Below are 13,210 nucleotides of genomic sequence, written 5' to 3' on the forward strand. Positions count from 1 at the left end.
GGGGGGGGGGGGGGGGGGGGGGGGGGGGGGGGCATGAACCAACTGGTTCATGGCTGAACAGTATAAACAGATTAATGTCCATAAATTGATTATAAATCAATTGAACTGATTGGTAACAATAATCATGAACTGATTAGTGACAATATAACCAAAATCACAGACACGACTTGTGACTGATAACAACATCTCACACTGTAATGCATGCAGACAGAAGTGAGCTTAAACAGAGTTCCATGAGAACAACAATATTCATTCTGTTAGAGCACTAAGGACAGAATGTGTCATGGAACGAGCCGTTACATCACGTAGGTAAAAGCGAATAAATGAGCAGGGTGTTGACCATGCAGCCGCAGTGCAAATGTCCTGCATTGACAAACCATTATGCAGAGCAGTCGAAGATGCGATACCCCTGGTCGAGTGTGCTTAGAGGTTGACAGGAGGCTCTAAATCTGATGCTCTGTAGGCTTCAGAAAAGGCCTCACACAGCCAGTGTGATAAGCGCTGGATGGATAACGGCGACCTGTAGAAACATCTCTATAATGCACAAACCATTGTTGAGTTTGAAACGCATTGCAGCTGTGTGCGTTATGTAACACGTCAAACGCCCGCACCGGGCAGAGAAGATGAAAAGATGCTTCCTCTTCTGATCTGTGGGGGGGAAAAAACCCCTCCAACGATATCACTCTTGATTTAAAAGAGCTCGTGATGTTTTAGGCATAAAAGCTGGGTTGGTCTTAAATCAGCTGAGCTGCCCGTCAGCCTAATTCTAAGGCATGACGAAGCAACAGAGAGGGCAGATAATTACTTACCCTCTTAGCGGGTGTTAAAACCAGCAACAGGGCTGTTAAAAGAGACAAGAATTTAAATGAAACCTGATCCAGAGGCTCAATTGAAGCTTTGATCAGGGCTCGCAGGACCAGCGTTAAACCCACTGTGGAAAACAAGTGGGCGTGAAAACAGGCCTACATCTCTGTACACCTTTTAGAAACCGCTTCATCAGCGGGTGATAAAAGCTGTTCTGACTCCAAACCCTTTGTGGCAGGAAGAGATGGCTGCAATCGTACGTTAAAGCGTACTGAAAGCCAACTCCCTATCCATCAGCTGTTGTAGAAAAACAACACGCCGCTTAAAAGGCATGAGGTGGTCTCTAAACCTTCTCTGTGCACCAGCGCTGAAAAGCCGTCCCCTTGATGTGTACAGAACTGTGGTAGATGCAGCACGTGAATCTTGAATTGTGCACACTATCTCCTGAGGGAGACCCATCCTCTAAGTGGAACCGCTCAGCGGTCAGACCCACCGGTGTTGACCTATTTCTGGGTAACTCTTGGTCGCTCCTCCTGCCTGAAGGAGAGCATCCTTCCTCCATGACAGTTCCACGGCGACCCAACAACAGACGTTGCAGGCCTGGGAACCATAGTGCGTTCACACGCCGGGAGCCACCAAGGAGGGCTGTCAATCCCTCCTCTTGAACTCGGTTCATGGACCGTAAAAAACAGAGGAGGTGGGGGGGAAAGAAACGCGTAAAAAGCATTTTGGGCCACCGACTGTGAGCAAATGCGTCCCCCCCCAGCGATGGATCGTCTCGCGGGCTCAGGGAAAACCGTAGTTGACATTGAGCGTTCTTCTCGCATCGCAAACAGGTCCACAGCTGCTTTGCCAACTTCTGCTGCGTCTGAAAAACATCAGATCCGGATGGAGGATCCGGTCCACATAACGTGGGCCGCCCTTGGACGTCACATCAGCCCCTCTGTTCAGAACATCGGATATGTAAACTGCTCTAATAAAAGCAGGTTTGATGAACCCAACTCAGTAGCTTCCGCGCAATGTGTAACATCTGGGCTGAACGCACACCCCCCTGGCGGTTTATGTACGCAGCAGTCACCATGTTGTCTGTGTGAATCAACACGTGTTGATTCTGTAGCACGGGAGCAAAATGTTGAATCACATTCAGCACTGTGCGACACTCCAAAACATTGATGTGGGCTGATGTGCGGTGGGGCCACAGCGCCCCTACTGCTTGAGATAGGCATGTTCCCCACCCCAACCTGACAGAGACGCGTCCGTGAAGACTGACACGTGACGTGGATCTGCTGACGGGGACTCCCTCTGACAGAGCCAGGGTGTTTCCCCAGTGTCGGAGGTCTGCTCCCATGGAGGGAGGGACAGTGATCATCCGTCTCTTTTGTTTTACTGGATCCACACGCAGACGCGTAAACCACCTCTGGAGGCGCCTCATGTGTAACAAACCCAGCGGGACCACTGTGTGAGCTGATGACGTCATTCCCAACAGCTTCATGACGGAGACAGCTGTTACCACTTTGCCAGGTCTTACGTGGCGTAATTGGTTTTTAGAGTGTCGATTCTTGTTTGTGATAAACGAGCCGTCATGGTAATTGAGTTTAATTCCACTCCCAGATAACAATTATCTGGGCCGGGAAAATCGAGCTTTTCTTCCAGTATGGCGAAAACCAGATTTAGCAGGTGTGATGCTAACACCTGAGCCTGTATCAATGCTTCCTGTCTGGAGTGAGACAGGGGCAGCAGGTCGTCCAGGTAAAAACAAAACCCTCATCCCTGCTTGTGCAGTGGATGCAGGGCTGTCTCCACACACTTGAGAACGTACGAGGCGCGAGGGAGTACCCAAAAAAGGCAACCTGTTGTACTGGTACTTCATCCCTTGAAAGGCGAAACGCAGAAATTTTCTGTGTTTTGGGATGATTGGTGTGTGAAAATAGGCATCTTTTAAAACGATGGAGACAAACCAGTCGTTTTCCTGGATGTTGTCCAACAGCTGTCTGTTCATCAACATGTGAAAAAATCTGTTCATGATCGCTTTGATGAAAGCTGACAGATCCAGAATCGGTCTCATCCCTCCGGTCCTTTCGGGGACCAGGAAGTAGCTTGAGTAAAACCCTGTGTTTTCCTCCTCGTTGGGAACTCTTGAGATTACACCTTTTATCAGAAGCTCTTGGATTTCTGCATTTAAGGCTGAGACTTGGTCTGGTGATGACAGGACCGTCTCTATAACTCCTCCGAACGGAGGGGGTCGGGTTGCAAACTGCAGCGTGTAACCCTTGCATAACACTCTGTCCCTCCATCTGTCCGGTGAGCATGTTTTTAACCACTCTGCGTGACGTTCGTGGAGTGGACGTGCGTTTAAATGATGTGCCGTGTTTTGAACGGATGTCATCCAAACCTCCGCCTCGACCGCCGTCATGCGTCGCGGAAATGTTTTCCGCGTGACCCAAGGCGAGGCTTTCTCGAAAGGGCTGTTCTGCGCGCGCCCGCGCGCTGTGACTGGATCGCGGACCAACCTTCATGTCCGGGCGGGGCGGTGTGTGCTGAGGCGAGGCGTGTGTCAGCTGATGAAGTGAAGGTTGTGAGCCTCGCGGGAGCGCACGTTTCCTCTGGAGGGACGCGCGCCGCTCTCGCTGAGGGCGGGGCCCGTCATTGGATTCATTCAGCTGTCTCACGCTTATGCCGCCGTGAGCTGCTGATCGCTGGGACGCGGTGGATGACGGCCACTCGCGTTCATACAGGAGAGGCGTGTGTTGTTTTCGCTGAGAGCAGGGACCTCCACCGGACCCGGCCTGCGGTCCCACATTTATCCCGATGTGGGCCGGTGAGCGCCGGGCAGCTGTGCGTGCATCATCGACACAGTGCCGTTGGATGGAGGCTGCTTGTCTCGCTCGGGAGCGCGTAAACACCGTTGGGAGGTGATCGTGCGGGCCTGATTGACAACAAGTTATTTCGCTTACCGTGGTGTCACGTGAGCGTCTGGGCATGTGAGGGAGCGGCGGTGGATTTAAAAAACCTTTATTTAAGGACACCGGCTCTTTATGAGTGGAGGGTGTGTGTGTAGCGGCTGTGAGCTCATCCGAGCTTACAGACTGGCTAAAAACAGGCGTTTTGATCTTTGAAAAATCATTTATTCAATTCCTGTGTCATTTATACACACATCCTCCGCAGACCGTCATTTCTTAAAACTTCTCCCCCGTGAGCTCTGCGGTTTGTTTGCTCCGAGCGCCGTCTGCAGGCGATCTCTGGGGAAAACGCTGAAGTGCAGGCTGCCGGACTGAGGAGGGGTGGTCTCTGGCGGGCGGGGCTGGTGGTGGAGCTGGGCGAGACGAAGCTGCTGCTGCCGTGGAGCGTCGATGTCTCTGCCTCTGCTTTTGACGATCTCTCCAGCGGGCTGGAGGACGGAATGAGCCGCGCGGCTAGATGAGATGGCGTACAGCTTCCGACGTCTCCTCCGACTGCTTCGAATTCGTCAGCATGGACGTCAAGCTGCTTCCGAACAGCGCGTCCGATGAGATGGGGCCCTCCATCCGGTCTTTGTGCAGCTTTTCCGGCAGCAATGGAGAGTGACGGAGCCAGATGGAACGTTGGATTACCGTCATCCATGCTACAATCCTCGACAGGCAACCCGAGGGAGCGGCGCACATGTTGAGGATGGCGTCTGCCGATCTACACAGGGAGCTCTTAGTCTCCTCCGGCAGGTCTGAGGTCTCAGCCTTTTCGACATGCTAAATGCTAGCAGCGCATGTTGTTGCTAACTGCGGTTGCCTGAAAACACGTCGGTGGGCTCGATTGGAGAGCTTTGGTCGCCGTCTGGTTCCTCCGGAGGGACGGGACGCTGCTCCGACCTGGACAGCTTCGCTCCGGAAGCTTCCGCGAGGCTTGGCTCCAGGGGAGGGAACCGAGGAATAGCGTCAGTTGCCTTACAGAAGGAGTTCTTTGTCTCCAAGGCAGGTCTGCGGCCTTCAGTCCCTTGGACATGCTATATGCTAGCAGCGCACGTTGTTGCTAACTGCGGCTGCCTGGAAAAACACGTCAGTGAAAAATAACCTTTCCGCCGATCATCCGAACTGGCGGGAAAAGGCGAGGGACGTAGAAAAAGGGGGTCCCTTCATGTCAGCCTCCTCCCGGGTTCCGCCGGGCAACCCCTGAGGGCGCTGTCGGCCGGGAGCGGTGTGATCGCCGATGCGAAAACGAGGTGGGATGGGGTGAGCATTCACTCAGCCCCCCTCCACCTACACTACGCTCCCCGGGAGGGAATGAGCAGCGGGGGCTGCAGCTGAGCACACCTTGCCCCGGAGGAACCATCCGGTTCGCCCCGAGGGTCGGCGATAAGAGGAAAAAACACAAGATGGCGTTGTCCAGCGTGTAGTGACCTGTCACTGGGAAATGTTCCACGACGCTTACCTTGGAATAAGACTGCTGTCATCTTCTCCTCGGGGAGGAGAACTCACCGGACGACCGGAGGTCGACTGCCGGGCCCAGCATCCTTCACAAGGTTGGTCATTTACACAACTTATCTTCTTTGTTCTTCTGACAGTGCTATATTAGCTCGCTGAAGAAAAAATGGGAGCCGATTTCCCGCTCTTAACGTAATTTATACGGACCGGGTAGGGCCCACACAGCAGGTGGGCGTGGACTAATTTTTTTCAGTGCTTATGCTCTGCATAACGGGATAAACCCACTAAAGCGAAGGCCTTAAAGGGCGAAGCTTATATGACATAGAACGATATGTTTGGCGTAAAAGCAACACAGCTCATCACCCTGAACACACCATCCCCACTGTCAAACATGGTGGTGGCAGCATCATGGTTTGGGCCTGCTTTTCGTCAGCAGGGACAGGGAAGATGGTCAGAATTGATGGGAAGATGGATGGAGCCAAATACAGGACCATTCTGGAAGAAAACCTGTTTGAGTCTGCAAGAGACCTGAGACTGGGACGGAGATTTATCTTCCAACAAGACGATGATCCAAAACATAAAGTCATATCTACATTGGAATGGTTCACAAATAAACGTATCCAGGTGTTGGAATGGCCAAGTCAAAGTCCAGACCTGAATCCAATCGAGAATCTGTGGAAAGAGCTGAAGACTGCTGTTCACAAACGCTCTCCATCCAACCTCACTGAGCTCGAGCTGTTTTGCAAAAAGAATGGGCAGAATTTCAGTGTCTCCATGTGCAAAACTGATGGAGACAAACCCCGAGAGACTTGCAGTTGTAACTGCAGCAAAAGGTGGCGCTACAAATTATTAACGCAAGGGGGCCAAATAATATTGCACGCCCCACTTTTCAGTTTTTTATTTGTTAAAAAAGTTTGACAAATCCAATAAATTTCATTCCACTTCATGATTGTGTCCCACTTGTTGTTGATTCTTCACAAAAAAAATTAAATTTTATATCTTTATGTTTGAAGCCTGAAATGTGGCAAAAGGTTGAAAAGTTCAAGGGGGCCAAATACTTTTGCTAGGCACTGTATGTCAGTTGTATTTGATTTATGCATTTTAAGCTTTTATTTATGTGTGAGGTTTGAGGATGCTTTAATTAAAACCCTCTGTCACTGAATTATTTTTTAACCATCACATAAAAATCTAAATGCTGTAAATAATTTTTATGGATAGGAAACCTAAATGGAATATTTATGTTAGAAATTGAGTAAGATAGATAATGTAAACGTTTGAGTTTGTACATTGAGTTCTGCAGACTGTATTATTAATTAGTCTTGATTGCTTAGCTATAAACAAATATGACCATAGTAATAAATGCAGATTAATCCTTATTTTCAAGTCATAAAACAAGAAGGCAAAAAAAAAAAAATCGTACTAACTCATGTAAATACATTTACACTTGAAATATTCATCCTAAATATCTCATTTAACTCAGGATGGAAATACAGCAATAAATAAATGTCAGTCTGTTGCTGCTTTTATCGTTAACAAACTTGCATCAAGTCCTGCAGAGTTTTTTCTCCTCACACAACATACAGACCCTGCAAGGTAGCCACTATGATTAGTCTGTAGATTTAACGTTAGCAAAAATATGCCTCATTTTACATCTATAACAGGACAGATTATCACACATTTAGGTTCACGTATTTTGCAAAGACAACATGATACCTGTTACAGCTGTGGACAAGTTGATTTTATCCTCAAATGGTGTCCCCATTGAGTTTGTTGATTCCTATAAATATTTGGGTATCTTGGTCGACTCACATCTCTCTTTTAAGCTCCATGTGGAAAACTTGATAAAGAAACTGAAAGTTAAACTGGGTTTCTTTTTCAGAAACAGATCCTGTCTAACCCTGAATGCTAGAAAACGCCTTGTTTCTGTGACTTTCCTTCCCTCAATTGATTATGGTGATATTATTTACATGAATGCTCCTACAAGAACCCTGCAGATGTTGGATGCTGTCTATCATGGTGCACTAAGATTCATAACTGGCTGTGATTATCGTACCCACCACTGCACACTGTATTCACTGGTTAACTGGACATCATTAACTTCACGCAGACTCTCTCACTGGTATATTTTCATCTTTAAATCACTTCTTGGTCTGTTGCCTTCATACATCTCCTCCTACATGTCTCTGCGTGAGTGCAGCTACGGAGTGCGCTCTCAGGACAATATTACCTGCAGTGTTCCCTCAATGAGGACTGAACTAGGCAAAAGGGCCTTCTCCTACTCCGCTCCTGTTTCCTGGAATATCTTACAAAAAGATTTGAAGCTCTCGACCTTGACCTCTCTAAGTGTCTTTAAGAATCTGTTGGACACCTGGCAGGGTCCAATGCTGACATGTTCCTGTTTTTAGTTTTCTACATTGTCTTGGAATTTAGCTGTTTTTTTGTTTTGTTACCTTTTCCTTTTAGCCATCCTAATTGTTAAAAAAAACAAACAAAAAAAACTGTAGTATTCTTTTTTTTATAACTGTTTATTGTTGTTGCTGTTGTCCATTGTTGTCATCTTTCTTTGTTGAAATCAGGTCTCTCTTGTAAATGAGTCCTCAAGGCTCAATGGGATTTACCTGTATAAATAAAGGTTGATTGATTGATGCTACAGCGGGTGTTTTCTCTTCAGACGCTGCAACATCAACGACATGCTGTTGTGGTTACTCCAGTTCTGCTTTGCAGTGGATGCATTTCACTGTTTTGTGTTTTCTGTTTAGCCTAAAATGTTCCCAAACTTTTGATAGGTTTTGTTGTTTTCGGGGCTCTTCTTCTACTCAGTCTCCGTTCCCTCCATAGCTACAAACTTGGCACATACACGTTAGCGGAAGTGCTAGCGGAAGCGCTAGCGTTGTGTAACACAAAAACCTTCCGGCTAGACCACAGTGCTCTGAATAGTTTAACGAAGCTTCAAGGGAGATAAATTTGCCTCAACGATTTTTTGTAATCGAGGTCCTCGAATGATTCGAGGAATCGTTTCAGCCCTAGTGAACACTGGGTGTTCATCTAAGACTGATCTAACTTTGGAGTCAACCTAAATCAACATGATGTCCATAGCCAATTGACCACAGCCAGTGCAAAAATTACCATAACCCATCCAATTTTTATATGATGTAGAAATAAATGACTTAGTCAGTCACTTTAATAGCGTTTGGGCTAAGGTTTGATGTGGTAATAGCTGAGAATCATTCACAACACATCCTCTCAGCACCAACATAACTCGCAAGACCTTGCAGTTGCATTACTGTATGAGATTGTGTATAACAACATCGACTACATTTAACTGGAATGGCTGTAACTTTGTCCAATCTTATCAAATGGTGATTTTAGTTTTAAACTTTTCCTTCCAAATAGTGTGCTAGACTTTTGAAATGAAACATATAGTTTTAAACATTTTTATCCCTTTTTTTGCATTGTTCCCGCTATGCTATTTGTAGGATTTAGTCGTCACATCTAAAGATGAATTGTTTGATTGATTTGTCAATCATTTCTTTTCAGAAAAAAGCTGAGGAGGCTCATAAAATTTTGGAAGGTCTTGGTCCAAAGGTGGAGCTGGTATGTTATTGGTTAAATAACTTAAAAAATAAAAATAAAAAAAGGGATAAAATACTTGTGTATCACTGATTATCTAACAGCTGATGAGTAATTCACCTGGTGGTGTTTTTTTTTTCTTCCAGCCATTGTACAACCAGCCATCGGACACAAAGGTGTACCATGACAACATTAAAACGTAAGTATCAGTATTTGTTTTCTAAATTTTTATGAATATCTTAATGTTGTTCTGATATGTGGATCCTCTCGGTAGAGGAAAGTAACTGACCTCAGTCCTCATAAACCCAGCTGATAATCTGATTGCTGAGTCACCTGACTGAGTTACCTTATTGACTTCAAGGAGGGTGATTAGGGAGAGAGGATGTGTGTGTGCCTGTCTGCATTAGGTGTGTTTAAAGTAGGTTGTGTTGAAGGCCATGTCGTCTGGGACAACCTCCCCCTATCAGTGTGTACCGCAGGAGCAGCCCATCTGGCTGGTCCTTTTATCGTGTTGGAGTGTTTCTGTGTGAACCTGTTGAACAGGCCATGCTCTCAGGGTCAGCACTCTCACTATTTTCTCCCTACTGCCACCGTCATATGTAAACAGGAGTTCCCAGTATTCTGTCCATGTCACACTGCAAATGTTGACCGAATTATAGCCATTCATCTGTTGCCTAAGGCTGATTATGTTATCTATTCATTGGTTTATGACATAATTTTCTGACAGTTCAAAATTTGGTAGCAACATTTTAAACAAAGATCTTCAAGTTCAAGTTCAAGGTTCTTTATTTGTCATACACGCCACATGTGGCACACGAGGTAGAACAAAATTGTGTACACAGGGTCCCAATTACATTCAACAGTAGCAAAAATATAAATTGTAAATTAAACATTACTAAAGATCTAAGATATAAATTAAGAAATACACTAAATACTTAATAGTGCAAAATACGCCAAACAACAGCAGCACGAACATCAGTTTGGAGATGCAGGCTAATGCCAATAACCGATAAAATGGATAAAAATGTTTGATCTTTGTCCACCCCAAAGAATCGAAGAAAACAGCGAATGGAGCCGGGCTTGTTTATTTAGTTCAGCTGTTAACAACCATGAAGCTAAGCTAATCAGATCCACGTTTTATTAGTCTCACACAAGGTTTACATGTGGAGCACTAGTCATAATAATAGTCTTCCTAACATACATTCACATTTTCTGTCCTCCACTATTCACCATAAAGTTATCACATGTGTTACAAAAATATAAATTACACAAAGAAATGCCCTATCCTATTCATTGTTTAACAATCAGTCACGTATGATGGTCAAATTATTATCGACTTAAACAGCATTGCTTTTTGCTTTCTTTTTGCAGTTAAGATTTCAGATAAACAATACATTTCAATTCAGTTCTCTTTTGTTGAGGACGACAAAGATAACGTTACCAACACTGAGATATTTTACCTCTACATTAGATTTATTGTTCAGGATGAAGTTATACAAGGCAATAGCCTATGCTGGGTTATCTAAACGTTAGCTTGCTAACTTGAGAGGCACGTAGCTAATGACAAGCAGATTAAAAGATTGGAGAGAATTTATTGTTGATTTTTATTTTATTTTACAGATCAGTTAAAATAAACTTACCATGCTCTGTTCAGCAAAATACGCTACATAGTATTGCTCCCTGCTTCGGCTGTGCTAAAAGTGAAACTTAAAGTGAATGGACTTGAAAGAAGTCCGCATGCGCCCTCTGCTGAATACATTGTACAGTTACGCCTTTTGCCAGCAAGGACACGGCTTATTCCCAGTGTTTATATCGGTACATAATGGGACAATTATTACTGATATTGATATGTTCTCAAACGGGTATATAGGCTTAAAATATCGGCCCCTACTGATATATCGGTCAGGTATTTATATATATATATATATATATATATATATATATATATATATATTCTGTCTAAATTGGGTGTCGTTTGATAATGAGTTTTCATGACTTAATGAGAATACCTGTATGAATAAAGCTTAAATAAAATAAAAAAATACAATTTAATAAGTTTAACTCTTGACACTCAACTTTTTTAAGTTTTTTGTTTGGTTTCAGGTCAGCATCATTGAGATATTTGCTGTATTAACCTCAGCAACTGTTGTAGGATGAGCATGAAAAAACATCTGGATGATTTTTGTCTTGTGATCTCCTTCAGGCCAGCTGCACCTATTTGGGACACAGAATGCACCATCACTGCACATACAGTTATATAAAGTTAGACATTGAGGGCAAAAATGAAGCACACCCCAAAAAACAAGTTAAAGTGTAAAAAATCAGACCTGACACCAGAGAGTGGCACTTCAACCATGTGTGCAGTCGTTTGCAGTCCTCGTGCATCCTGGAGTTTTTAAAAGCAAAATAAGGAGCTTTACTTTGAAGTTCTTCAATATTCTAACAAAAGAAACAACACGATTTGAATACAGAGTTTGGGGGGGGGGGGTGCTCTGAGGTCACGTTGCTGTTTTTGTTGCTGTTTAAGAGCAGAAATCTGTTCAGGAAAAACAACTCATCCATTTGCACTGAAACGTTCTAGCATTGCAAATGTTCACTCTGGCTTTGTTTTTTTTTGTTTTTTTATGCTGTCTTTATTATGTTGTCTTTGTTGTTTGCTTTTAACACATGAAATTACACACACTCAAGAAATGACCATAACCTTCTGGACTCTAAAGCTCTCTGAAGTTAAATTATTTAATTCATGTCAAGCATGTCTTGTTTGTGATTAAACTGATGTTTTTACCACTCGGTAAAAATAACATGGAGGAAAAAAAACATGGAGGAAAAAACATGATTCTTCAAATAAAACATCTTTTTAAATCCATGTTCCATTTTCTTACAGCTTTAAAGAAACTGTTTTATTGTTCAAACAATAAAATGGCTGCTCAGAAGTTTTACTTATCTTTTAGTTTTTTTTTTTTGGTGGTGGGGGGGTGTGTGTGTGTGAAACTGATAGAAATATTTTTGAGGATTACTCACATCACATAGATAAATTCCACTTATTACTGTTTGTTACACTGACCTGTGGGAACAGCTTTCTATGATTATGACTAAGTGATAATAAAGATAAATAATGTTATATTTATATATGGAAAATATTAGTCCTGTTTATTGTCACTTAAATAGCAATTATAACCTTATTAATAAAAAAAACCTCTTGTCTTATTTAATCAATTTAAATTAATTCAAATAATACAAACTGTTTAAATATTTTCATGACATGTTGTGTTCAGTGTATCAGGAGGTTTTCTAAATGTAAAGCCCAAGAAGTGAAATGTGTTTGTGTTGTTGGAGTTTGGTCTAAAGATCTCCTCTGATGGCCCCCCCCTCTGCCCTCACAGCAGACCCCGTTAATGAGTCAAACTGTTGTTTTTGCTGACTGAATGTTGTTTCGATTCCATTTGGAAACGACCACGCTGTCAGACAACGGGTTAAACCCCCAGCTTCACACTGATGACTTATTCAAAATGTTTTATCAATAATTCAGAGAAGCTTTCACTCAGGGAGGAGTCCCCGTGGAGCATGCAAGGAGAGGGGACTAAAAGAACAAACATTTCCCTGTTCTGCTACAAGAACTGGGCCTGGTAGGAATGACTGCAGGACACAACTGGATAAATGTGTTCTTGACTGAAGGAGCTTTTGATCACCTTTGATCAATTAGAGCTTTTACTCTGATTATTGATGTCTTTGAACTGAGCAAAGTGATCATTCAATGATCTCTCTGATCCATTTAACCAGCTGAAATAAATATTTTCATTTATTGCACAAGAAGTCACAGTAGCTCATATTCAGATTGTGTCGTCTGGTACAACCTCTCCTATCAGTGTGTGTCATGGGAGCAACGCATCTGGCTGGGCCTTTTATCAGGACTGAGTGTTTCTGTGTGAACCTGCTGAACAGGCCACACTCAGGGTCAGCATTCTCACTATTTTCTCCCCACAGCCACTGTCGTATGTAAACAATAGATTTCCCAGTATTCTGTCCTTGTCACACTGCAGAGTTTTCAGATGAGCTGCTGGAATTAAAGTGAACTCATTTTACTCTAGTTGTGAAAATAGTATATTTAGTTAAACTATAGTTTGACATCAATGACTTGTTTTATAGTTAAGTAGTTGGGGAATATATTATTAAAATACTTTTCTGAGTTGCTTTTCCCTTCTTTCAGGAACCAAGTCATGAGGAAGAAGCTGATTTTATTCTTTAAGAGGAGAAACCATGCACGCAAACAAAGGGTAAGAGTCCCAGCTGTTATAAAAGCAAATCGAACGATGTAGTGATTGGACCCGTTTTAAATCTTTATGTCAATGAAACAAACACAAAGGAAGCAGTTCTATTCTTTCCCACAGTCAATAAAACCATATTCACATGTGACTGTGCGTACTCAGATAACCTCTGCTTCA

At 43.7% G+C, this 13,210-nt stretch overlaps 1 protein-coding gene across 1 annotated transcript in view; it reads left to right on the forward strand.

The window, feature by feature from the left end:
• ncor1 (nuclear receptor corepressor 1) overlaps positions 1-13,210 on the forward strand; it is a 179,127-nt gene that overhangs the window by 67,131 nt on the left and 98,786 nt on the right. The window contains exons 7-9 of the mRNA XM_037688038.1: positions 8,736-8,792; positions 8,915-8,967; positions 12,976-13,042. Coding sequence (XP_037543966.1) covers positions 8,736-8,792; positions 8,915-8,967; positions 12,976-13,042 — 177 coding nt within the window. The remainder of the gene's footprint in view (positions 1-8,735; positions 8,793-8,914; positions 8,968-12,975; positions 13,043-13,210) is intronic.

This window comes from Nematolebias whitei, chromosome 14 (assembly GCF_014905685.2).
Source record: "Nematolebias whitei isolate Nwh7 chromosome 14, NemWhi1, whole genome shotgun sequence".
NCBI lineage: Eukaryota > Metazoa > Chordata > Actinopteri > Cyprinodontiformes > Rivulidae > Nematolebias > Nematolebias whitei.